At 43.0% G+C, this 26,864-nt stretch overlaps 1 protein-coding gene across 8 annotated transcripts in view; it reads left to right on the top strand.

Moving 5' to 3' along the window:
• The window catches only part of ADAMTSL1 (ADAMTS like 1), a 472,773-nt gene that overhangs the window by 345,583 nt on the left and 100,326 nt on the right, over positions 1-26,864 (top strand). For all 8 annotated transcript variants that reach the window (XR_016393555.1, XM_089913199.1, XM_089913195.1 and 5 more), the window contains one exon: positions 20,087-20,215. Coding sequence is in view for 7 of the 8 variants with exons in the window: in XM_089913199.1 (XP_089769325.1) it covers positions 20,087-20,215 (129 nt within the window). In the remaining variant the exon portion in view is untranslated. The remainder of the gene's footprint in view (positions 1-20,086; positions 20,216-26,864) is intronic.

Below are 26,864 nucleotides of genomic sequence, written 5' to 3'. Positions count from 1 at the left end.
TTTTTAATCACAGTTTCAATTCCAGTGCTTGTGATTGGTCTGTTCCTATTTTCTGTTTCTTCCTAGTTCAGTCTCGGAATGTTGTGCATTTCTAAGAATTTGTCTATTTCTTCCAGGTTGTCCATTTTATTGGCATAGAGTCGCTTGTAGTAATGTCTCATGATCCTTTGTATTTCTGCAGTGTCAGTTGTTACTTCTCCTTTTTCATTTCTAATTCTATTGATTTGAGTCTTCTCCCTTTTTTTCTGGATGAGTCTGGCTAATGGTTTATCAATTTTGTTTATCTTCTCAAGAACCAGCTTTTAGTTTTATTGATCTTTGCTATCGTTTCCTTCATTTCTTTTTCATTTATTTCTGATCTGATCTTTATGATTTCTTTCCTGCTAACTTTGGGGTTTTTTTGTTCTTCTTTCACTAATTGCTTTAGGTGCAAGGTTATGTTGTTTATTCGAGATGTTTCCTGTTTCTTAAGGTAGGATTGTATTGCTATAAACTTCCCTCTTAGAACTGCCTTTGCTGCATCCCATAGGTTTTTGGTCATCGTCTTTTCATTGTCATTTGTTTCTAGGTATTTTTGGAATTCCTCTTTGATTTCTCCAGTGATCTCTTGGTTATTAAGTAGTGTATTGTTTAGCCTCCACGTGTTTGTATTTTTTACAGATTTTTTCCTGTAATTGATATCTAGTCTCATAGCATTGTGGTTGGAAAAGATATTTGGTACGATTTAAATTTTCTTAAATTTACCAAGGCTTGATTTGTTACCCAAGATATGATCTATCCTGGAGAATGTTCCATGAGCACTTGAGAAGAAAGTGTATTCTGTTGTTTTTCGATGGAATGTCCTATATATATCAATTAAGTCCATCTTGTTTAACGTATCATTTAAAGCTTGTGTTTCCTTATTTATTTTCATTTTGGATGATCTGTCCATTGGTGAAAGTGGGGTGTGAAAGTCCCCCACTACGATTGTGTTACTATTGATTTCCCCTTTTATGGCTGTTAGTATTTTCCTCATGTACTGATTTGCTTCTATATTGGGTGCATAAATATTTACAATTGTTATATCTTCTTCTTGGATTGATCCCTTGATCATTATGTAGTGTCCTTCTTTGCCTCTTGTAATAGTCTTTATTTTAAAGTCTATTTTGTCTGATATGAGAATTGCCAGTCCAGCTTTCTTTTGATTTCCATTTGCATGGAATATCTTTTTCTATCCCCTCACTTTTAGTCTGTATGTGTGCCTAGGTCTGAAGTGGGTCTCTTGTAGACAGCATATATACAGCTCTTGTTTTTGTTTCCATTCAGCCAGTCTATGTCTTTTGGTTGGAGCATTTACTCCATTTACATATAAGGTAATATCGATATGTATATTCCTATTCCCCTTTTCTTAATTGTTTTGGGTTTGTTGTTGTAGGTCTTTTCCTTCTCTTGTTTCCTGCCTAGAGAAGTTCCTTTAGCATTTCTTGTAAAGCTTGTTTGATGGTGCTGAATTCTCTTAGCTTTTGCTTGTCTCTAAAGGTTTTAATTTCTCCATCAAATCTGAATGAGATCCTTGCGGCTAGAATAATCTTCGTTGTAGGTTTTTCTCCTTCGTTACTTTAAATATGTCCTGTCAGTCCTTTCTGGCTTACAGAGTTTCTGCTGAGAGATTAGCTGTTAACCTTATGGGGATTCCCTTGTGTGTTATTTCTTGTTTTTCCCTTGCTGCTCTTAGTATGTTTTCTTTGTATTTAATTTTTGATAGTTTGATTAATATGTGTCTTGACATGTTTCTCCTTGGATTTATCCTGTATGGGACTCTCTGTGTTTCCTGGACTTGATTAACTATTTCCTTTCCCATATTAGGAAAGTTTTCAACTCTAATCTCTTCAAATATTTTCTCAGACCCTTTCTTTTTCTCTTCTTCTTCTGGGATCCCTGTAATTCAAATGCGGGTGCATTTAATGTTGTCCCAGAGGTCTCTGAGACTGTCCTCAGTTCTTTTCATTCTTTTTCCTTTATTCTGCTCTGCAGTAGTTATTTCCACTATTTTATCTTCCCGGTCACTTATCCGTTCTTCTGCCTCAGTTATTCTGCTATTGATCCCTTCTAGAGAATTTTTTATTTCATTTATTGTGTTTTTCATCATTGTTTGTTTGCTCTTTAGTTCTTCTAGATCCTTGTTAAACGTTTCTTGTATTTTCTTCATTCTATTTCCAAGATTTTGGATCATCTTTACTGTCATTATTCTGAATTCTTTTTCAGGTAGACTGCCTATTTCCTCTTCATTTGTTAGGTCTGGTAGGTTTTTACCTTGCTCTTTCATCTGCTGTGTGTTTTTCTGTCTTCTCATTTTGCTTAACTTACTGTGTTTGGGGTCTCCTTTTCACAGGCTGCAGGTTCGTAGTTCCCGTTGTTTTTGTTATCTGTCCCCAGTGTTTAAGGTTGCTTCAGTGGGTTGTGTAGGCTTCCTGGTGGAGGGGGCTAGTGCCTGTGTTCTGTTGGATGAGGCTGGATCTTGTCTTTCTGGTGGGCTGGTCCACGTCTGGTTGTGTGTTTTGGGGTGTCTGTGGCCTTATGATTTTAGGCAGCCTCTCTGCTCATGGATGTGGTTGTGTTCCTGTCTTTCTAGTTTTTTGGCATAGGTTGTCCAGCACTGTAGCTTGCTGGTCGTTGAGTGAAGCTGAGTCTTGGCCTTGAGATGGAGATCTCTGGGAGATTTTTGCTGTTTGATATTACATGGCGCTGGGAGGTCTCTTGTGGACCAGTGTCTAGATGTTGGCTCTCCCAACTCAGAGGCACAGCACTGACTCCTGGCTGGAGCACCAAGAGCCTTTCATCCACAGGGCTCAGAATAAGAGGGAAAAAAAATAGAAAGAAAGAGGATAAAATAAAATAAAGTAAAATAAAATAAGATAAAGTTGTTAAAATAAAAAATAATTAAGAAAAAAATTTGAAATGTAAAAAAAAAAATGGACGGACAGAACCCTAGGACAAATGGTAAAAGCAAAGCTATACGGACAGAATCCCACGCAGAAGCATACATATACACACTCACAAAAAGAGAAAAAGGGGAAAATATATGTGTATCTTTGCTCCCAAAGTCCACCTCCTCAATTTGGGATGATTCGTTGTCTATTCAGGTATTCCACAGATGCAGGGTACATCACGTTGATTGTGGAGCTTTAATCCACTGCTCCTGAGGCTGCTGGGAGAAATTTCCCTTTCTCTTCTCTGTTCGCACAGTCCCAGGGTTCATCTTTGGATTAGGCCCCGCCTCTGCATGTAGGTTGCCTGAGGGTGTCTGTTCTTCGCTCAGACAGGATGGGGTTAAAGGAGCAACTGATTTGGGGGTGCTGGCTCACTCAGGCCGGGGGGAAGGAGGGGTGCGGATGTGGGGTGAACCTGTGGGATATGAGGCCATTGTGACGTTGCAACAGCCTGAGGCCTGCCGTGCGTTCTCCCGGGGAAGTTGTCCCTGGATCACGGGACCCTGGCAGTGGCGGGCTGCACAGGCTCCCAGGAGGGTAGGTGGGCATAGTGACCTGTGCTCACACACAGGCTTCTTGGTGGCTACAGCAGCGGCCTTAGCGTCCCATGCCTGTCTCTGGGGTCAGCACTGATAGCCGTGGCTCGCGCCCGCCTCTGGAGCTCCTTTAAGCGGTGCTCTTAATCCCCTCTCCTCGCGCACCAGGAAACAAAGAGGCAAGAAAAAGTCTCTTGTCTCTTCGGCAGCTCCAGACTTTTCCCAGACTCCCTCCCGGCTAGCCATGGCGCACTAATCCCTTCAGGCTGCGTTCACGCCGCCAACCCCAGTCCTCTCCCTGGGATCTAAGCTCCGAAGCCCGAGCCGCAGCTCGCAGCCACCGCCTACCCCGGCGGGTGAGCAGACAAGCCCCTTGGGCTGCTGAGTGCTGGTCGGCACCGATCCTCTGTGCGGGAATCTCTCCGCTTTGCCCTCCGCACCCCTGTTGCTGCACTCTCCTCCATGGCTAGAAGCTTCCCCACTCCGCCACCTGTAGTCTCCGCCCGCGAAGGGGCTTCCTAGTGTGTGGACACCTTTCCTCCTTCACAGCTCCCTCTCACTGGTGCAGGTCCCTTCCCTATTCTTTTGTCTCTGTTTTTTTCTTTTGCCGTACCCAGGTACGTGGGGAGTTTCTTGCCTTTTGGGAAGTCTGAGGTCTTCTGCCAGCGTTCAGTAGGTGTTCTATAGGAGCAGTTCCACACCTAGATGTATTTCTGATGTATCTGTGGGGAGGAAGGTGATCTCTGTGTCTTACTCTTCTGCCATCCTCAGGATCCCCCATAGATTTTGGATCGTCGTGTTTTCATTGTCATTTGTCTCTAGGTATTTTTTGATTTCTTCAGTGATCTTTTGGTTATTTAGTAACGTATTGTTTAGCCTCCATGTGTTTGTGTTTTTCTTATGTTTTTTCCCCTGTAATTCATTTCTAATCTCATAGCGTTGTGGTCAGAAAAGATGCTTGATATGATTTCAGTTTTCCTAAATTTACTGAGGTTTGATTTGTGACCCAAGATGTGATCTATCCTGGAGAATGTTCCATGAGCACTTGAGAAGAAAGTGTAATCTGCTGTTTTTGGTTGGAATGTCCTATAAATATCAATTAAATCTATCTGGTCTATTGTGTCATTTAAAGCTTCTGTTTCCTCATTTGTTTTCATTTTGGATGATCTGTCCATTGGTGTAAGTGAGGTGTTAAAGTCCCCCACTATTATTGTGTTATTGTCGATTTCCTCTTTTATAGCTGTTAGCAGTTGCCTTATGTATTGAGGTGCTCCTATGTTGGGTGCATATATATTTATAATTGTTATATTTTCTTCTTGGATTGATCCCTTGATCATTATGTAGTGTCCTTCTTTGTCTCTTGTAATAGTCTTTATTATAAAGTCTATTTTATCTGATATGAGTATTGCTACTCCAGCTTTCTTTTGATTTCCATTTGCATGGAATATCTTTTTCCATCCCCTCACTTTCAGTCTGTATGTGTCCCTAGGTCTGAAGTGGGTCTCTTGTAGACAGCATATGTATGGGTCTTGTTTTTGTATCCATTCAGCATTTTGGTTGGAGCATTTAATCCATTCATGTTTAAGGTAATTATCGATATGTATGTTCCTATGACCATTTTCTTAATTGTTTTGGGTTTGTTTTTGTAGGTCCTTTTCTTCTCTTGTGTTTCCCACTTAGAGAAGTTCCTTTAGCATTTGTTGTAGAGCTGGTTTGGTGGTGCTGAATTCTCTTAGCTTTTGCTTGGCTGTAAGCTTTTGATTTCTCGATGGAATCTCAATGAGATCCTTGCTGGATAGAGTAATCTTGGTTGTAGTTTCTTCCCTTTCATCACTTTAAGTATATCATGCCACTCCCTCTGGTTTGTAGAGTTTCTGCTGAGAAATCAGCTGTTAACCTTATGGGAGTTCCCCTGTATGTTATTTGTCATTTTTCCCTTGCTGCTTTCAATAAATTTTCTTTGTCTTTATTTTTTGCCAATTTGATTACTCTGTGTCTTGGTGTGTTTCTCCTTGGGTTTATCCTGCCTGGGACTCTCTGCACTTCCCGGACTTGGGTGGCTATTTCCTTTCCCATGTTAGGGAAGTTTTCAACTATAATCTCTTCAACTATTTTCTCAGGTCCTTTCTCTCTCTCTTCTCCTTCTGGGACCCCTATAATGCAAATGTTGTTGCATTTAATGTTGTCCCAGAGGTCTCTTAGGCTGTCTTCATTTCTTTGCGTTCTTTTTTCTTTATTCAGTTCTGCAGCAGTGAATTCCACCATTCTGTCTTCCAGGTCACTTATCTGTTCTTCTGCCTCAGTTATTCCGCTATTGATTCCTTCTAGGGTATTTTTCATTTCAGTTATTTTATTGTTTGTCTCTGTTTGTTTGTTCTTTAATTCTTCTAGGTCTTTGTTAAACATTTCTTGCATCTTCTCGATCTTTGCCTCCATTCTTTTTCTGAGGTCCTGGATCATCTTCACTATCATTTTGAATTCTGAATTCTTTTTCTGGAAGGTTGCCTATCTCCACTTCACTTAGCTGTTTTTCTGGGGTTTTATCTTGTGTCTTCATCTGGTACATAGCTCTCTGCCTTTTCATCTTGTTTATCTTTCTGTGAATGTGGTTTTTGTTCCACAGGCTTCAGGATTGTAGTTCTTCTTGCTTCTGCTGTCTGCCCTCTGGTTGGTGAGTCTAACTAAGAGGCTTGTGCAAGTTTCCTGATGGGAGGGACTGGTGGTGGGTAGAGCTGACTGTTGCTCTGGTGGGCAGAGCTCAGTAAAAGTTGAATCCGCTTGGGTGGGGCTGGGTACCCTCCCTGTTGGTTGTTTGGCCTGAGGCAACCCAAGACTGGAGCCTACCTGGGCTCTTTGGTGGGGCTAATGACAGACCCTGGGAGGGCTCATGCCAGTCAGTACTTCCCAGAACTTCTGCTGCCAGTGTCCTTGTCCCCACAGTGAGCCACAGCCACCACCCCCCGCCTCTGTAGGAGACCCTCCAACACTAGCAGGCAGGTCTGGTTCAGTCTCCCCTGGGGTCACTGCTCCTTCTCCTGCGTCCCGCTGCACACACTACTTTGTGTGTGCCCTCCAAGGGTGGAGTCTCTGTTTCCCCCAGTCCTCTCGAAGTCCTGCAATCAAATCCCACTTGCCTTCAAAGTCTGACTCTCTAGGAATTCCTCCTCGCGTTGCCAGACCCCCAGGTTGGGAAGCCTGACGTGGGGCTCATAACCTTCACTCCAGTGGGTGGACTTCTGTGGTATAAGTGTTCTCCAGTCTGTGAGTCACCCACCCATCAGTTATGGGATTTGATTGTACTGTGATTGCCCCCATCCTACCGTCTCATTGTGGCTTCTCCTTTGTCTTTGGATGTGGGGTACCTTTTTGGTGAGTTCCAGTGTCTTCCTTTCGATGATTGTCCAGCAGCTAGTTGTGATTCTGGTGTTCTCACAAGAGGGAGTGAGAGCATGCCCTTCTACTCCGCCATCTTGGTTCCTCCAGCAGCCATGTCTTCTTTATCCATTCCTCTGTTGATGGACATTTAGGTTGCTTCCATGTTTTGGCTATTGTAAATAATGCTGCAATGAGCATTGGGGTGCGTGTATCTTTTCAAATTATGGTTTTCTCCCAATACGTGCCCAGGAGTGGGATTGCTGGATCATATGGTAGTTCTGTTTTTAGTTTTTTAGGAACCTCCATATTGTTCTCTGTAGCAGCTATACCAATTTACATTCCCACCAACTTGTAGAAAGATTTCCTTTTCTCTACACCCTCTCCAGCATTTAGTTTTTGTAGACTTTTTGATGATGACCATTCTGACTGGTGTGAGGTGATACCTCATTGTAGTTTTGATTTGAATTTTTATGATAATTAGTGATGTTGAGCATCTTTTCATAAGCTTTTGGGCCGTTTGTATGTGTTTTTTGGAAAAATGTCTATTTATATCTTCTGCCCATTTTTTGATGGGGTTTTTTTTTGATATAGAGCTGTATGAACTGTTTGTATATTTTAGAGATTAATCACTTGTCAGTTGCATCATTTGCAAATATTGATTTTTTTCCCATTCTGGGTTGTCTTTTCATTTTGTTTATGGTTTCCTTTGCTCTGCAAAAGCTTTTAAGTTTAATTAGGTCCCATTTGTTTATTTTTGCTTTTATTTTTATTACTTTAGAAGGTGAATGCAAAAAGACATTTCTCCTTTTTTGTCTCTTGTAACAGTCTTTATTTTAAAGTCTATTTTGCCTGATATGAGTATTGCTACTCCTGCTTTCATTTGATTTCCATTTGCATGGAATAACTTTTTCCATTCCCTCACTTTCAGTCTGTACGTGTCCCTAGATCTGAAATGGCTCTCTTGTAGACAACACGTATGTGGATATTGTTTTTGTAACCATTCAGCCAGTCTATGTCTTTTGGTTGGAACATTTAATCCATTTACATTTAAGGTAATTATCAATATGTATGTTCATATTGCCATTATGTTAATTGTTTTGGTTTTGTTTTTGCAGGTCTTTTTTCTCCCCTTCCTCTTTGGTTCTCTTCTCTTGTGATTTGGTTACTATCTTCAGTGTTTTATTTGGATTGTTTTTCTCTTTTTTTCTGTGTATCTATTGTAGATTTTTGGTTTGTGTCTACCATGAGGTTTTGATATAGCAGTCTATATTTATACAAGATTGTTTTAAGTTACTGGTCTCTTAATTTAAAATGCATTTCCAATATCCTGTGTTTGTACTTTCCTTTTCTCACAATTGCTGGTTCTGATATCATATTTGTGTGTAAATGATTTCCTACCTCTACTGTATGTTTGCCTTTACTGGCGAGCTTTCCCCTTCATAATTTTCCTGTTTCTAGTTGTGTCCATTTCTTTTCTGCTTAGAGAAGTTCCTTTAGCATTTGTTGTAAAGCTGGTCTGGTGGTCCTGAGTTCTCTTAGCTTTTGCTTGTCTGTAATGCATTTCATTTCTCCATCGAATCTGAATAAGAGCCTTGCAGGGTAGAATACTCTTGGTTGTAGGTTCTCCCCTTTCATCACTTTAAATATATGGCGCCACTCCTTTCTGGCCTGCAGAACTTCTACTGAAAAATCAGCTGATGTCCTTATGGGGATTCCCTTGTATGTTATTTGTTGCTTTTCCCTTGTTGCTTTTAATATTTTCTCTGTCTTTAATTTTTGTTAGTTTGGTTAATATGTGTCTTGGTGCGTTCCTCCTTGGGTTTATCCTGTATGGGATTCTCTGTTCTTCTTGGACTTGAGTGTTTCCTTTCCCATGTTAGGGAAGTTTTCATCTATAATCTCTTCAAATATTTTCTCAGGCCCTTTCTCTGTCTTCTCTTTTTGGGACCCCTATAATGTGAACATTGTTGCATTTAGTGTTGTGTCTGTGGTCCCTGAAACTGTCCTTATTTCTTTCATTCTTTTTTCTTTATTCTGTTCCATGGCAGTGATTTCCACCACTCTGTCTTCCAGGTCACTTATTTGTTCTGCCTCATTTATTCTGCTATTGATTCCTTCTATTGTACTTTTCATTTCAGTCATTGTATTGTTCATCTCTGTTTGTTTATTCTTTAACTCTTCTAGCTCTTTACTGAACATATCTTGTATCTTCTCAGTCTGTGCCTCCATTCATTTCCCAAGATCTTGGATCATCTTTACTATCATTACTCCGAATGCTTTTTCAGGTAGATTGCCTATCTCCACTTCACTTAGTTGTTCTTCTGGGTTTTTATCTGGTTCCTTCATCCGGACCATATTTCTCTGCCATCTCATTTTGTCTAACTTCACACTTTTGTGGTCTCCTTTTGCAGGCTGCAGGGTTGTAGTTCCTCTTGCTTCTGTTTTCTGCCCCCTGGTAGGTGAGATTTGTCCAGGGGCTTATGCAGGCTTCCTGGTGGGAGGGACCGGTGCCTACCCACTGGTGGGTGGAGCTGGGTCTTGTCCCTCTGGTGGGCAGGGTTGCATCAAGGGGTGTGTTTAGAGGTGGCTCTGGCTCAGGACAACTTTAGGCACCCTGTCTGCTGATGGTTGGGGCTGTGTTCCCACCTTGTTGGTTGCTTGGCCTAAGGCATCCCAGCACTGGAGCCTGCAGGCTGTTGGGTGGGGCCAGATCTAAGTGCCAAAATGGCGACCTCCAGGAGAGCTCCATCAATGAATATTCACTGGGCCCTCCACCACCAGTGTCTTTGCCCCCACAGTGAGGCACAGCCGACCTCTGCCTCCCCAGGTGACCCTCCAAGACCCCCAGTAGGTTTAACCCAGGCTCCTATGGAGTCACTGCTTTGTGCTGGGTCCCAGTGCACGTGAAATCTTACATGCGCCCTCCAAGAGTGGAGTCTCTCTTTCCCCCTCTCCTGTGGAGCTCCTGCAATCAAGCCCCACTGGCCTTCAAAGCCAAATGCTTTAAGGCTCTTCCTCCTGATGCCATACCCTGAAGCTGGGGAGCTTGATGTGGAGCTCAGAACTCTCACTCATGTGGGAGAACCTCTGCAATGTAATTATTTTCCATTTTGTGGGTTGCCTCCCCCACCCCGGCGTGTATGGGATTTGATTATATCATGAAAGTGCCCCTCCTACCATCTCTTTATGGCTTCAACTTTGTCTTTGGATGTGAAATATCTTTTTTGGTAGGTTCCAGTCTTTTTTGTCAGTGGTTGTTCAGCAGTTAGTTGTGATTTTGGTGTTTTCGTGAGAGAGGGTGAGCTCAATTCCTTCTACTCTGCCATCTTGTCCAGAATTGAGGGGCCACTTTTAGTTTGGATGCTTGGTGCCTCTTTCTTCAGCATGTGCTGGCTGTTATCCCCTTGATATGGGGCATACAGGTGCAGCCACCTGTGCGCGCTCAGATGGTGGGGGCCGCGATCAGTGCCCACTCGTGGGTCTCCTGCCACCGGCAGCCCGCACACCCCTGGGACAGCTGGGGTAGCTATTGGCACCTGCTCTTGGGTCTCTTGGCAGTGGCAGCAGGGGCAGTGATTACCATCTGCTCATAGCCCATGTGCTCTTCCCGGATGGCATGGGCAGAGATTGGCACCTGCTCGTGGGTGTCAGAGTGGCGGCAGCAGCTCAAGCACTCCTTGGACAGCAGGGCCAGCACTTGGCACTTACTTGTGGGTCTCATAGTGGCAGCAGTGCCCCGCACACTCCTGGGACAGCAGAGGCAGCACTTGGCACCTGCTTGCGGGTTTTGTAGCAGCAGCAGCAGCAGTGCACACACTCCTGGGACTCTTAGCGGTGGTGGCGGCGCATGCCCGCCTCTGGAGCCCAAGATAGCAATAGCATCTCATGCCTGCCCCCAGAGGTCATGTAGGCTGTGTCCTGTTGCCTGAGAGTGTGCACAGAGAAAGAAGCTCCTATGGTGGCCCCGCCCCTTTCCTCCTGTGAACCCCCAACAATGGTGCCTTGCCTCTCTGGTGGGCCAAGCCTTCTTCCAAGTATGCCCTCAGTTGCCACATTCCAGCCTCTTCAGGCTGTCTTGGTGCAGCCAACCCCAGTCCTCTCCCTGAATCTGACCTCCAAAGCCCAAACTCCAGCATCCAGCACCCCCTGCACCAGTGGACGAGCGTCTGAGACTGGGGAGCACAGGGCGGTGTTACCGACCATCTGTGCAGGTCACTGTTTTGCCTACCTCAAACCAGCTGCTGTGCTGTCCTCTGAGGCTCCAAAGCTCCCCCTCCATCCAGGCTGATCTTCCCACTAGTGAGGTGACTCCCCAGGGTGCAGGAACCTTTTTTCCTTCACAGCTTCCTCCCTGGGGTGCAAGTCCCATCCCAATTCCTTTCTCTCTTTTTCTTTTGTCCTACCCGGTTACATGGAGGTTTTCTTGCCCTTTCAGAAGTCTGAAGTCTTCTGCCAGTGTTCAGTAGATGTTCTGTGTGAGTCGTTCCACTTGTAGATGTATTTTTGATGTACTTGTTGGGGTCGGTGAGCTCCATGTCCTTCTCCCCTGCCATCTTGATCCCCCCCCTCCCATTTTTATTTTTTTATTGAAGTATAGTTGATTTGCAATATTTTCGGTGTACTGCAAAGTGATTCAGTTATACATATATACATAGGTATGTATTCTTTTTCAGATTCTCTTCCATTATAAGTTATTACAAGGTACTGAATGTAGTTCCCTATGCTATACAGTAGATCCTTGTTATTTATTTATTTATATTTTGGGGGGTTTTTTTTTGCAGTACTTGGGCCTCTCACTGTTGTGGCCTCTCCCGTTGCGGAGCACAGGCTACGGACGCGCAGGCTCAGCGGCCACGGCCCACGGGCCCAGCCGCTCCGCGGCATGCGGGATCCTCCCAGACCGGGGCGCGAACCCGCGTCCCCCGCATCGGCAGGCGGACTCTCAACCACTGCGCCACCAGGGAAGCCCCGATCCTTGTTATTTTTGATGGCTAAGAATCGTAGAGAACCATTTTCAAATGCCATTTGTGACTCATAATGTTACAAGAGTTGAAAGAAGACCCATTTGATTCATTCATTCAGTGTGTCAATAAATATTAATTAAACATGGATTAATTAGCATCTGTGCTAATTTGGCGCTTTTTTCTGTTTGCCTATCTCACAAACAAAACCATAAATATTTGGCAGTTAAAATATGGTAGATTTTTTTCTCACTCACCTAACGTCTAAAACAAATTATCGCACAAGAGGTTTTTTGTGGTTTGGGTCAAGAAGTGGTACACTTGACTTCTGCTCCCGTTCCATTTGCTACATTTCACTGTCTTGCCCACCCCTAACTGCAGAGAGGCTGGTAAATGACCTGACTGTGTGCCTAGGAAGAAGAAGAAAAGTATTTTGTTGGTAGCAGATCCATCTCTGCCATCGCTTCTAAAATGGAAGGCATTGTGCTGTTGAAAACGAAGCTGCTGTTAGCAGAGGCCTAGACTTTGGCCCTAAGAAAAAGTTACTTACAATGCTCTCTGTTCTTGTTCTTGTTCTCAAAAAACAAGGCTTCATCTCCTCTGGCTCCTCTCTCCATCTCCATCTCCTTTATACTGGGCCAAAGATATTTTTCAAGCACACATGTTCAGACTTTTTCCCATTGGGTTTTGATTTTACCCAGAGTCACACATGAGTGAAAGAGGTGTGAGCCAGAGCCCAGACTGCACAGGAATGTATTTCGAAGATTTGCTCCTAGGGCTGCTCATCTGTCCCTGCCTGTCTCTCCAGCTACTGGTCCTTCCAGGTCAGGACAGTGCCTGTTTGGTCGAAGGCCTCTGCTCTAAAGGCAACACAAGATGGCACTCCTCCACATCAGTGCATATTGACATGCAAGTGTTAGTGGACCTTAGGTGCACCCTTGTACCAGGGCTCCCCTTGCTTACCACTGAGGCTCTGGATCCCCTGTTCCATATCGCTTGAACAGGAGCCATAATCCAAAAGCTCAAGGGTATGATGAGGTCTAAAGGAAATGAACAATAAATCATTCTCTTAATGCTTTCTTTTCTGTCTCACTCTGTTGAAGAGACTTGATTCCTTATATTGGGCCTGATAAATTGAAAAGCTTGCCTTTGTTTCTATTTCCTTGTTCTTCTTATATATATGCAGATATAAAACTAAGCATAATCTCCTTTGATGTATAGCTCTCATGCGACTATAACACCAATTTACAGATTCAATGAAAGAGTAATCTGTAAACCCTATCAATTTCCAGAAATCAACACGAATGTAATCTGCTAGCTGATGCTGACCCACAGAGATGACGTGGTGGACATGGGCCTGATGTCTGAGGCTCTGTCCACACTGCAGAGGCTCTGTGATCATGGCTCAGCCTCTTTTTTTTTGTTTTGCCTATTGTGAGAAGCTTTTTGGTCAGGCATGCCGTGACCTTTCTTAGCATTCTCTTAGCACAAATACATAATTTATCACTTCACTCCCTCTCTGCATCTCTATTTTTTTTTCTTCTTAGTTGATTTCCATAATTAAAATAATACTAGCTAATGGGATTATAATCAAGCATAAACATAGGCGTGGCATCACACAGCAGCACTCACCTCACAAGGTGACTATCTAGGTGATCTAAAGTGGACTTAAATTATTTTTGTTTTGTTTTTTAGTTGACCATTAAAATAAGAATTCCAACCTGAAATTTTCTTTTTTTTTTTTAAGTTTTATTGAAGTATAGTTGATTTACAATGTTGTGTTAGTTTCAGGTGTACAGCGAAGTGAATCAGTTATACATATACATATATCCATTCTTTTTCAGATTCTTTTCCCATATAGATTATTACAGAATATTGAGTAGAGTTCCCTGTGCTATACAGTAACTCCTTATTAGTTATCTATTTTATATATAGCAGTTTGTATATGTTAATCCCAATCTCCAAATTTATTATTTCCCCCCCATGTTTCCCCTTTGGTATCCTTAAGTTTGATTTCCACATCTGTGAGTCTGTTTCTGTTTTATAAATAAGTTCATTTGTATCATTTTTTTAGATTCCATATATAAGTGATATAAGATGATATTTGTCTTTCTCTGGCTTACTTTCCCTAATAAGACAATCTTTAAGTCCATACATGTTGCTGCAAATGGCATTATGTCATTCTTTTTTATGGCTGAGTGATATTCCATTTTATATATGTACACATCTTCTTTATCCATTCCTCTGTTGATAGACATTTAGGTTGCTTCCATGTCTTGGCTAGTGTATATAGTGCTGCAGTGAACGTTGGAGTACATGTGTCCAACCTGAAATTTTCTAATATTGAACTAAGGGGATCTCAAAAAAACCTTAGCTCTTACCAGGACTGAAGAAAAACTAACACAGTGTAATTCACTGATTATCAAACCTGGCTGAATGTCAGAATCACCTCAGAACTTGTTCAAAATAGAGATTAGAGCTTCCATCCCACCACCTGAGATTCAGGTTTAGTAGGTCTAAGAGTGCAACTCAATAATATGTACAAGCTTTTTCTAATAGATGTAAGAGGGTCAGTTGATTAAGGACACTGTTTTCAGTATAAACTTCTATTAATTGTAGATACTTGGGTAACTCTGTGCTTTGTCTTAACAATGGATTATGAAGGTAATGAGAACGCATAAGTAGCCTGTGCTAACAACAGCGCCTCTAGTGACAGAATGAAAGGTTGTCACTTTTCAGCAAAACCTCAATATAATTGATTGTGGGCTGGATTTAATTCAGTGACATTTGAATTTTATAGCTATACACTTGCAGCTATAAAAACCACCTTTATTACTAAAATTCCTATAGGAAAAACAGCTTGGTAATTGTGAGTCTGAAACTGGTCCCTAACTTGCTTTTTCCCCATTGGCACAGTTGTTTTTATTGCACACAGTGAGGCAACTATTATGTATAGTAGGACAGATTATGTTTTTAACAAGTGCCCTGGGGGTTCGGAGGCAGATAGTCCACAGACAAGGATTTGGGATCTCCAGTTACAAGCACTGGACTTGAGGTTGAAGTTCTGGGGTCTCCTTCAGTCCTACTACTTGCTTGCTCTCTGGCCTTGGACAAACCATTGGGCCTTTCTGAGCCTAAGTTCCTCATCTATATAAAAGATGGAAATTCTTTACCTGACTCTCAGGGTTGTTATGACAACAAAAAAAAATTCAGATAATGTGCATAGTACACCGTATGCACACATATATTCATTTACGAGATATTTATTGAGGACCTACTATATGCCGGGACTGAGTGGTAGGAACAAAGAAGAGAACAAGAGGGATGTGATCCCTGATTTTATGGAAGTTACATGGTGAGGGGCGGGAGGCAGAAAACACACAAGTAAGGTAAATTTTGATAGTTCTAGTGCTTAGGGAGAAAATAAAATTGGCATTGAGCTACGTAATGACTGGTAAGGGAGGGAAGGCATGTATGCTTTAGAAAGGCCCGAGCAGGAGGTGATATTTGTGTGGAGACGTGAATGACCAGAAGAAGGTAACTGTGCAGAAGTCTTCGGGTGGAGGATATCAGGGAAAGGGAACAGCTGGGACAAGCGTGCTGATGTTCTGAAAGGAGGGACCGAAGGGCAGTGTGGCTGCAACAACAGTGATCCACTGGAAGTGTGGCCTCAGGGAGGTAGAGGGGAGGGTAAACATCTGGGCCTGAACACGTAGGGGATGGTTGGGCATGAAAAGGAGCTTGAAATTTCGCTCTAACTGCACTGAAAAAGCACTAGATAATTTAAGCAGAGGACTTGTGTGATCTGCTGCATGTGGTGGGAGCAAGGAGACCAGTTAGGCTGTGGAGCAGTCCACCAGAGAACATGGCGGCATCGGATTATAGCAACGGAGGGACTGGTAGATTTAGGGTATAGTTGACGTGCGAGCCGAGAGCTTCTTAGGGTCAGGAGGTCAGGTAAATATACCCGTATTAATTGTGTCGTTCCCGCTGCAGTCTCTTGTTACCACCCTGCATTAGTCTCAGAAAGCATTATAGTACGAAATCACTCACCTTCACATCAGGTCATACATAATCTCAAACACGTTGAATATAGGTGAGATAAGGAGAAGGAGCCCAGTCAAAACAGATAGACAGCCTGTGCATATACCCAAAGGTGAACTCCTCAGAACCTTCCTCAAGCTTCTGTCCCTAAACATAGTGATAGTTCTAATGAGCTAATAACTCATGCCTAGAAGGCAATTAAAGGGGAGAGGAAAAGAAAGAAGGACAGCTTCTGATATGAAGCTGTGTGACAGTGCAAGCGGGAAGAAAGGATAGATAGATGACAGAGAAAACAAAAAGTATGAAAAGCAGGTGTGATCCAAAGGGCATTGGCAAATTATGGTTTTCTTCACAGTTAATGAAGGTGCACAGAAGAGTGAATGCCATTGTAGATTGTCCTGCCTATAAAATGGTTGAAACAAAATTAAATCCATTTGGCTTACAACAAATTAAGCTTTGGGTGTATGAAAATGATCTCATGTGGACCCTTATTTCGCCAAGGTGCTCAATAAATGAATCTTTTCATTTTTTTTGTGGTCGTGTACAGGAAGTGCTGTATTTTTATCCCCAGCTGATAAAGGCCTATTAAAGTGTGATGTACACAGAACTTCCACTTACGGGAAGATGCCATAGATGTATTTTTTCCTTATTCCTCCTGGTAAATGCAACTAAAATCCTGACATTGTATATAAAACAAACATAAGAAGACTGAAAAGGAGAGAGGAGAAAACAGACTGGCTAGGGACCTTGGGTACTGAGGAATGACACAATTGTGACTTCACTGGGTTTTCTGGGCTGTTTGTTTGTTTACCTCATAAAGCCCAAACTTGGAGCTGAAGAAGGCGGCTGCCAGGAAATGCCACAGAAACAGAAAAAAATGTCCCAGCTTAAGCCTGCTTCCTCTACCCAAAGGAACAGGAAAGGGGCAACCTAGCAGGATAGAAAACTAGAAAATGCTGCTCTACTCCAAACACCACCCACACCAGCAAAGCCTGAATGGGAGGACTGAACTCCTCGTCAGACTGAAACATGGTTCCCCAACACCCCCATGGACGTGGCGTCAGAGAAGATGGATTTTATCCCCACAGGGGCACAATGTGGAGACCACATGGGGATCCTAGACTTCTACCCTCATCCTGGAGTGTCCCTCTTCCTCTTCCCGCTGGGGTGGTGGTAGAGAAAGCCTCCTGGAGAGTTAGAACTTTCACTCATCACCAGCAGTAACAAGGCTTCTCCCACGGCAGGGTCAGTGGAGAGCAGCCGGGGGCAACAGAAGCTCTACCCAGGTCCAGCAGTTAAGAGGAGCCCCCCCACGTGGGTCACAAAGGAAGCCAAGTGGAGAACCTGGACTTCTACTTCCACTGGGTAGTAACCAGGTGGCATCTCCCTGCTCCCCGACCTGAGTGGTTTCAGAGAACAGCAGCTGAAACAGATTGAAATAAGGTCCAGAGTTGTATAACATGATATGAAAATGTCCAGGTTTCAACCGAAAAATCACTCATCATACTAAAAACCTACTTTTAACAGTTTCATTCAGTGTAGTGATGGAAGTTCTATCCAGTGAAGTAATCCAAGGAAAGGAAATAAAATGCATATAGATCAAAAGGAAGGAATAAAACTGTTCGCAGAAGAAATGATCGCCTACTTAGAAAATACCAAGGAATCTACAAAAAAACGTTCTAGAACTAATATGTAAGTTTAGCATGGTCACACACTATACAAAACAACTGTTTCTGTATACTAGCAATGAACACATGAACACTGAAATTGAAAATACAATATCATTTACCATCCCTTAAAAAAAATAATAATTGGGTATAAATCTAACAAATTATGTCCAGGGCTTGTACACTGGAAACTACAAAACTCTGATGAAAGAAAGTAAAGGAGATCTAAATAAATAGACATACAGTGTTCATGGATTGGAAGACTCAACACAGTAAAGATGTCAATTCTCTCTAAATTGATACACATGTTTGTATATTTCCTATCCGAATCCCAGCAAAATTTTATAGCTGTAGACAAGACTATTCTAACATTTATGTAGAAAGGCAAAGAAACTAGCATAGCAAAGAATAATAAAGTGGGAAGAATCAGACTCAAGAATCAATTTCAAGATTAATTATATAACTACAATAATTAAGACTGTGTGGTATTGGTAGAGAGATAGACCCATAAATCAGTGGAACAGAAACAAGAACACAGAAGTAGAGCCACAAAAATATACTCAGCTGATGCTGACAAACACAAAAGCAATTCCATGGAAGAAAGATAGCTTGTTCAATTAATGGTGGTAGAGCAATTGGACATCCATAGGCAAAAAACAAATAAACTTTGACCTAAGTCTCATGCCTTATACGAAAATTAACTCAAAATATATCACAGACTTAAATGTAAAATGTAAAACTAGGAAAAAAATAGGAAAAAATTTTTAGGATCTTGGTCTAGGTAAATAGATCTTACACTTAACATTAAAAGCATGATCCATGAAAGGAAAACTCGATAAATTGGACTTCATCAAAGTTAAAAACTTTTGCTCTGTGGAAGGATCCTGTTAAGAAGATAGGGGAGGGCTTCCGTGGTGGTGCATGGGCTTCCCTGGTGGCACAGTGGATAAGAATCTGCCTGCCAGTGCAGGGGACACAGGTTCGATCCCTGGTCCAGGAAGATCCCACATGCCCCAGAGCAACTAAGCCCGTGCGCCACAACTACTGAAGCCAGCGCGCCTAGAGACCGTGCTCTGCAACAAGAGAAGCCACCGCAATTAGAAGCCCACGCACCGCAATGAAGAGTAGCCCCAGCTCGCCACAGCTAGAAAAAGCCCACGCACAGCAACGAAGACCCAATGCAGCCAAAAATAAATAAATTTAAAAAAAAAAATTTTTTTAAGAAGATAGGGGAAAAATTCTATAGACTGGGAGAAATTTATTACAAACCACATATCTGACAAATGACTTACATCTAGAATGTAAAGAGCTCTCAGAACTCAGTAGTAAAAAAATAATCCAATTATAAAATGCTAAAGGACATGAGACATTCCATCAAAGATATAAAGATGAAAAGTAAGCACATGAAAAGATGTTGAATATCATTAGCCACTGGGGAAATGCAAATTTTTAAAAAGCCACAATGAGATATCAATACACACCTATCAGAAAGGCTAAAATTAAAACTAATGATAAGGCCAAATGCTAACGAGGATGCAGAGAAACTAAATTACTCATACATTACTGGTGGGAATGTGAAATGATACAGCCACTCTGGAAAACAGTTCAGCGGTTCCTTAAAAATCTACTGTATGACCTAATAATTACACTCCTGGGCATTTATCCCATAGAAAATGAAGACAAATGTTCACACAAAAACTTGTACAGGAATGTATATAGATGCTTTATTTGAATAGCCAAAATGTGGAAACAACCCAGATGTCCTTCAACATGTGAATGGCTGAACATACTTGGTACGTCCACACCATGGAATACTACTCAGCAATAAAAAGGAGCAAACTATTGATACATGCCACCACGGTACCATGTGAGACCTGGAAGAATCTCCAGAGAATTGTTCTGAGTGAAAAAAAGCCCATCAAAAAAAGTTACATACCGTATGATTCCATTTATATAACATTCTTGAAGTGCCAAAATTATAAGAAATGGAGAACAGATTAATGGTTGCCAAAGGCTTAAGGCAGGGCTGGGGGCAGCATAAGGGATCCTTGCAGTGATGGAAATGTTGTTCTGTAGCTTAACTGCGTCAGTGTCAGTGTTCTAGTCATGACATTGTACTCTAGTTTGGTAAGATATTACCGTTGGGGGAAACTGGGTAGAGAGTACGCAGGATTGCTCTGTGTTATTTCTTATAACTGCATGTGAATCTACAACTATCTCAAAATAAAAATTTAAGCCCATAAAAACCGAATGTATTGGATCATTTGTTTAATGATAAGATGCACAAATCATCCCAACTTGTTGGACACCATGCTCTCTCCTCAGATTCTTTTCGTGACAATTCTATGGTAGCTAGACAGGTAGGTGCGTGGACGGATGGTTTTTATAGTATACAGTTAGAGTTTTTTCAAAGGAAAACACGGTCAGTGGAAAAAGCCTGGGTATGTCCCTTGTTCCTTGTTGGTCATCTCATGTTTCAAGGGAATACCCAAAGCCACCATCTAATAAAATGTCACGCTCCTTCTCACCCTCAGGAAAGCCACTAGTGAAAACATCCCGAGGGACTGTGTTCAACACGGAGGAACCCGCCATCACAGTTGATGTAGGAGGCACCGTCAAAACAGTTGGAGGCGTGAATGTGACTATTAACTGCCAAGTTGCAGGTGAGAAATGCATTCATATGTTAATCCATTTGTTCAAATATTAATGGAGCCCTGTGCTAGGTTGGGGGCTGAAAAGATAAGTACAAATTCTACTCTCAGGGATTTGGGGCTAGTAGGAAAACTCAAGCATGAACCTCAGTCACTCTGAAAGTGGAAAGTGCTGCTGGAAGTTGAGAGGAGGAAAACTGGGACAGATGAAGGGAGAAGAGGTGGTTTTTATCTCCGTCTTGCATACTGGTAGAATGTGAGCATGCAAAGATGGGGGCAGAGGGTGTTCCAGGGTGATGACAGAGAGTGAGAAAATTCATGGAAGCAGGGAAGCTGCAGGACTTCAGGGGAACAGCACGTGCTTTGGTCTGGCCGGAGCCCAGAGTACATAGATAGGGTGGTGGGGCTTACACTTTAGTAATGTGGGTTGCACCTGTGCCGTGGGAGACTTTGAACGCTTGGATGAGGAGTTCAGACAAAGGCAGATTGAAAGTGACATTAAGGGGCCATGCAGTGCATAAAGTGGATTGTAGAAAAGAAATACAGGGACAGAGAGTCCAGTTAAGAAGCCATCATAGTAGGGCTTCCCTGGTGGTGCAGTGGTTAAGAATCCGCCTGCCAATGCAGGGGACACGGGTTCGAGCCCCAGTCTAGGAAGATCCCACATGCCGCGGAGCAACTAAGCCCGTGCGCCACAGCTACTGAGCCCGTGTGCCACAACTACTGAAGCCCGTGCGCCTAGAGCCCGTGCTCTGCAGCAAGAGAAGCCACTGCAATGAGAAGCCCGTGCACTGCAACAAAGAGTAGCCCCTGCTTGCCACAACGAGAGAAAACCCGTGCACAGCAACTAGAGAAGACCCAACACAGCCAAAATAAATAAATAAATAAATTTATATCCAGAAAACAAAGAAGCCATCACAGTAGTTTAGAGCAGAGGTGCTGGGGCCTGAACTCAGGGCAGTGGTGGTGGAAAGCTCGGGAGTGGATGGCAGGGGTAAGACCAACAGGAACCTGGAGCTTACTCACTTCAGAAGTGGGTCGGAGTCATTAATGAAAACAGCTAATGCTGTTAGGAGTGGATATAGACATTGCCCTTGGGTAGGCCTTGCAAACTCAGAGGCCTAAAGGGACCAGAAAGTCACAGGGAAGTGGAGGAGTAGTGGACCAGAGGAGGTTGTAGTATGCTCTTCATAAAGGCATCTACCGTCAATTAAAAAATAAAGAACACCCACATAGACTGGAACAAAGCTCAGCTACCAATTCTCCCTTCCTGTGAACTGCTAGCCTGTCTACCCCAAGGGTTTCCACACCCACAGTGCAAAGAAAAAACGGATGGCTCTTGTGCCCAGCCACAGTCCCCTGATTGCTGTCCTCATCAGATATATCTTCCTGCGGCACCAAACCACGGTTCCCCAGTCATACCCTGTCTGCAAAAAGGACAGGCATTGGCACCCCCTGCTCTGGGGATTTCTTCATCTTAGATCTCAGCCCCAACATTGGAAGATTTACCTCCACTTGTGATTTATAAGGCCAGAGAGAACCCATTTTAAAAGAAGTAGGAGGAGAATCTTCATCTAGAGCATGTTGTTTCCAAAGAACAGCCAGGTCTGGTTTTTCTCTGAAATGTTCTGGTAGCTCCAGGAACCCAAAAGTATAAATCTCTCTCTGTCATCATGCATTAGCTTCTTCTTGGTAAAGCTTCCCTTGGCCTGTGCATCCAACCTCATCAGTGAAAGCTTCTGGAACTAAATCCCTTCAGGCCCTATTAGGACAGAATCTCTGACAGGGCTTCCCATGAATGAGTTGCCCCTCTATACACAGACTGGTGGTAGAGGCAGGGTCCTTTGTGCAGGACCATCACTCCTCACGTGATCACTAGGAACGTGGGCCTTGGAGACGGAACACCAACTGGAGATATGATGGACCATGTTGGGTCTCCTCTTGAGTGCTGGGATTGGTAGGACTAAAAGAATGGGAAGCAAAGGGCAGCAAAGCAAGGCATTGGGCATTTGAGGGAGACTGAGAGAACCAGAATCCAGGTGAAGTATTTATCATGGGGGACCCAAGACAGTCAAACCAGCTTTGGTCAACTCTTCCATGCCACCTAAGGCCATGTCTCCCGACTTCATCCAGAGACTCACTCTTGGTAACCTGATGGTGAAATCCTAGGTTGTGAGGTCCAGTTTTTGTCTGGCTATGTACATTATGTTCTTTGCTTTTATGTTTATTCATAGGGCCATTTGTATTAATCATGGTTAACTAAAATAAATGTGTGTCTCTGCCATTATGCCTTTTGTTAAGTAAGATTTTTATTCAATGTAGATGGGAAAGAGCCTGCTTTTGATTAAACTGTTGGTCTGTGAATTTACTGGACAAAGAAATCATTCTTGAGCTGAGTCTCCAGTCAAAATGCTGACAGCTATAATGCTAAATGGCAGAAAAAACTAGTTTTACTTTGATACTACAAGTAGCTTTTATGGCTCTCTTGTGACATAATTTTAATGGCTATATAATAGTGTATTTTAAAAATATTACATAATTTACCTAGAATAACTCATGTCCTTACATGTTTGAGTTGTTAGCAGTTTTTCATTAACTAACTTTTTGCATACATATGTTTTCAACATGTAAAATTCAGCCTCACAAATTCTTCCCAACTCTTAAGCATAAAAAGCATTAAGTAATGAGTATGATGAGGCTTTTTCTTGAAAAGTGATCCAATCCCTTAATACCACTCCCAAACTTGTTCTCTACTTAAGAAAATTCAGAAAACTGAGTAGGAGATAAAGGGTTGGAGGAGGAGGGAGTGTTTCAGTCATTGGGAACAGGATGTATCTGAGGTTAGAAAGAGTGTGTTGCATCTGAAGGAGTGAAATGTGGCCGGTGTGTCTGTAAGATGGAGAGCAGAGAAGAAAGTAGTATGACATGTGGCTGGGGGGTGGGGGAATAGTAGGCAAGGGCTAGATCTTATATGCTTTCCTAGATTATGGTACAGTTTGGAGCAAGGGTAGCTTTTGCAGACTTAGGATATAAAATTGTGAGGACTGGTCACGTAGAAATAACTAGTTGAGCAGTCAGTGATAGGCAGTGTATTAGCTAGGGAAGGCTAGACTCTGGTAACAAGTAGATTCCCAAATGTGTAATGACTCAAACACAATAGAAGTTTATTACTGCCTACCTAGGAGTCCAAAGAGTGGTCCTGGTCAGCTGGAAGGGATCTGCCCCCCACAGTCCTTCAGAATCACAGCACACTGGTGGCTATGTTATCTTGAATACATGCCTTCCAAGGTCTCCCCAGAGGTTCTCTCTATCCTGTCAACCAGAAGAGGGGAAAAACAAAGTGTAGACGATGGTTGAGAAGATTTTAAGGGTGACACCTGGAAGTAGCACACATTACTACTTCTCACGTTCCTTCTTAGTCACATGGCTACTCACAGCTACAAGGGCTGCTGGGAAATATAGCCGGGCTGGGTACCCAGGAAAAAGAAGAAACAGCTATCAGTGTCTGCCACAGTCAGTGTGAAGAAATGTGGAAGGCTGAAAACCTTTCCAGACTTACATGGTTCTTTAGAATAATTGCCAAGGCTGACATGTAAGCTACTGTATCCTTTCCTTGTCTTGCACCAAACCATCAAAGAAACTTCTAGAACTTATCATGTCAAGGTGTACCTTTCAGTGGATGCCCCACCTCAAGATGTTGACAAGTCGCCATGGTGCAAGCAGCCTTCCAAGTGTAACAAGTGGTCTAGTTAACAAGAATATCCTGTCTGGGATTTAAAAAAAGATGATTATACATCACCCTACCTGGCAGTTCAGTGGAGATTAAAGACGCTGATCCTCATGATCATATCAAGTTACATCCCATTATGACTACACTCATTTACTGATCCTTTCAAGCAGCGGGGAGAGCACTGTGTTATTGATAAGATATACCACAAAGGGGGAAAAGTAAAGGCAGGTCCTTTTCCTTCCTTTTTTAGACACAAATCATACCAGGGAGTCCAGAGTGTGGAGCCTATCCAGCTAACTTGTCAACAGCATAGCTTTGGACTTTGTTCTGTGGTGGAGTATATTTTTTGTCATTCTTCAGACATTTCTTTCTGTAGGATGTGCTGTCACATCAAAACAGGCTTGGGAAAAAAAAAAAAAAAAAAAAACCTTCCACAACCTGACTAAGCTTCTCACCAAGAAGAGCACTAGCAAAGCCAGCACAAATGGGTTCTAGAAAGTTCTCTCTTAACAATAATCTTGGTGTTACAATTACAGCAGAAAGGTTAATCCGAAAAGTAGGAAATATTTAAGGATTTGATACCAGAAATAATAGTACAGCAATTCATACCTTTTCTAAGGAAGCAGCCTGGTATAATGGCAGGCGGTGTCATGTACTTGTTAGGAAGGGGATCCCTAGCATTAAATGTATCTGAGTTTGGATCCCCACCTGCCATTTGTAGGTCACTGATTGACCATGAGGTAGAGAGGAGGTACAGGGACTCTGTCCCCATGTAATCATTCAGGAATCCAAACTAACGTCATTTTAGGCAGATTTCATAATCTCTTCAGGTCCCGATTTCCTCATCAGTAAAATGGAGTTAATAACAATGCTTCGTAGGACCTTTGTGAAGAATGAGTGATTATGTTTATTAAATGTTTGGCTGATAGCAAATACTCAGTAAATGTTCTTTCTCCATCTAATATGTTCAGGATATTTTTGTATAGCTCCTGACCTTGGTGCATTCCCAATGTCTAGGTATTCTAAACATCATTGTTAGGTATGTATATCTGGTACCTTTTCCAGGGACTCTGGCATATATGAGGGCTGGTGATATTTTCTGAAGCATCATTGTCATCTCTTGAGAGAAAAAGAAAAAAGAGATCTCTGGTGCATCGTTTATTTTTCTTCTCCCCTTGTTCCAACTTTGTTTGTAATATGTCAGAACCAGTCATGGCAGGACTGGCTGTCATTCCAAAGTATCTTTTTGGTGTCATTCTCTGCTTAAGGCGCATGATCACAGGCAGGAATCCCCCAAAATGTGACACCAGCACTCCATCTCCGTTGGCAAATTCTTGATGCAGGTCCATGTTTGAGGGAGTCTAAGATCACTAGACTTAGACTAATTGTTAATCTATGTATTAAAGAATGATTCCTACATCATTTGGCTTCCCTCGGCACTGCTGTCACTTCTGTGGTCCCGGTTTTACAGAGACTGGAGGTCGCTTCCTTCTACCCTTCGTTATCCTGAACATGTTCATTTCTCCCATGAACTCCCCTGCTCTCAACTGAGGAATTCAACCCTTTTAGCAAAGACTCTGTTTTGTCCTGTTAAACAGACTTGCTTTCAAAGGGGCATGAGGCCAAGACTGATGAAGTGATGAAGGAAGAAGCTTACACCCACTTCCTGGAGACATGAGAAATGGCTCCATCCCTGGGTCATCTCTCTCTCCCTCCTCCTTCTTTCTCACCATCCGTGTCTCCCCTCTGGCTGCCCTACAGTCACATAAGTCCTGACTAGGGAATGACACATAGGGGAGCAGCAAGTCTTGCTGCAGGAGCTGACCGTGTAAACACAGTGTTGCCTCTGGAGACACACACGCCATGGCCCATGGACACCGTCATGGAGAGAGAGCATTCCCCCCCACCGTTCACTTAGTCACCACGCTTTTGCTGGTGAAACTGGCAGCCCATTAGTCTGGCTCTCTTACCCTGCCTCCTCGCTCTAGAACAGCCTCAATTCCTATCAGGGATTTTGTGCTTGCTGCCCACAGCCCTCCTCCAAGGAAGGTGCCAGTGACAAGTGCTGCGAGTAATCAGTTCATGGTGAGGGAAAGTGGGTGAATACTTGCAAAAGATGGTTTGTAGGACCTCATTTTTCCTTGCACTTTCAGGAGAGAAATGACTGGAAGGGTTTTCTTCAACTTACTTTTCAGAGGCTTTCTCCTGAATGCCATGGAATTTTTTTTTTCCCCCAACATGGAAACGGAGCTCAGGGACCAAAGTCTAAGCTGGCATGGCTGGGCATCATGATGCTCTTGCTCTCCCTAGTGGTGCTGCAATGAAAAATCATCTTTTCTGCCTCTCACCTGCATCTTTTCTCCAGGTGTATTTAGCGATAGTGCCAGCCTGGCCCCTCTCATGCACCTGAGCCTTAAGTTTCACAGTGTGTGCCCCTCCCTGATGGGACAGGGCTGCAGTATCCAAGTCTCCACCCCTTTCAGCAGCCTTGCCTCCTTTCTCCGGCCAGCCTGCCAGTCCCTAGTGACTCACATTGAATTATGGGTAATCTGAACAACAACAAAAGAGAGAGGACCAGAGAGTCACTCTCCTGTTCCCCATTAACAGGGAGAAAAGCCCTACAGATTGGCCAAACACTTGGGCCACACACCTTAGGCCACCATTCCACCACTGGAAACTCCACCTGAGGCAGCAGGCCAGCAAGGACACCAGTGAATTCACACAAGGTAGCTCATTGTCAGTGAGGGAACATATGAGACCGCCCTTCCATCCCACCCCACTTCCTGACACTGGGAGTTCAGGAACAGCAAGTGCTCAAGGGGTCATAATGAGGGCTGATGAGCTGGCTGTTACAAAGTAGACTGTGGGTAAATTTTGTTCATCAAGGACAAGCAACAGGTACACAGGTAACTCCTTGAAGGTGTCTTCATT

Source organism: Delphinapterus leucas, chromosome 6 (assembly GCF_059928025.1).
Source record: "Delphinapterus leucas isolate spDelLeu-1000000601 "Yukka" chromosome 6, BTC_Dleu_Yukka2, whole genome shotgun sequence".
Lineage (NCBI taxonomy): Eukaryota > Metazoa > Chordata > Mammalia > Artiodactyla > Monodontidae > Delphinapterus > Delphinapterus leucas.
The sequence above is the reverse complement of the archived record's forward strand: the minus strand, read 5'-3'. Positions and strand labels throughout refer to the sequence as shown.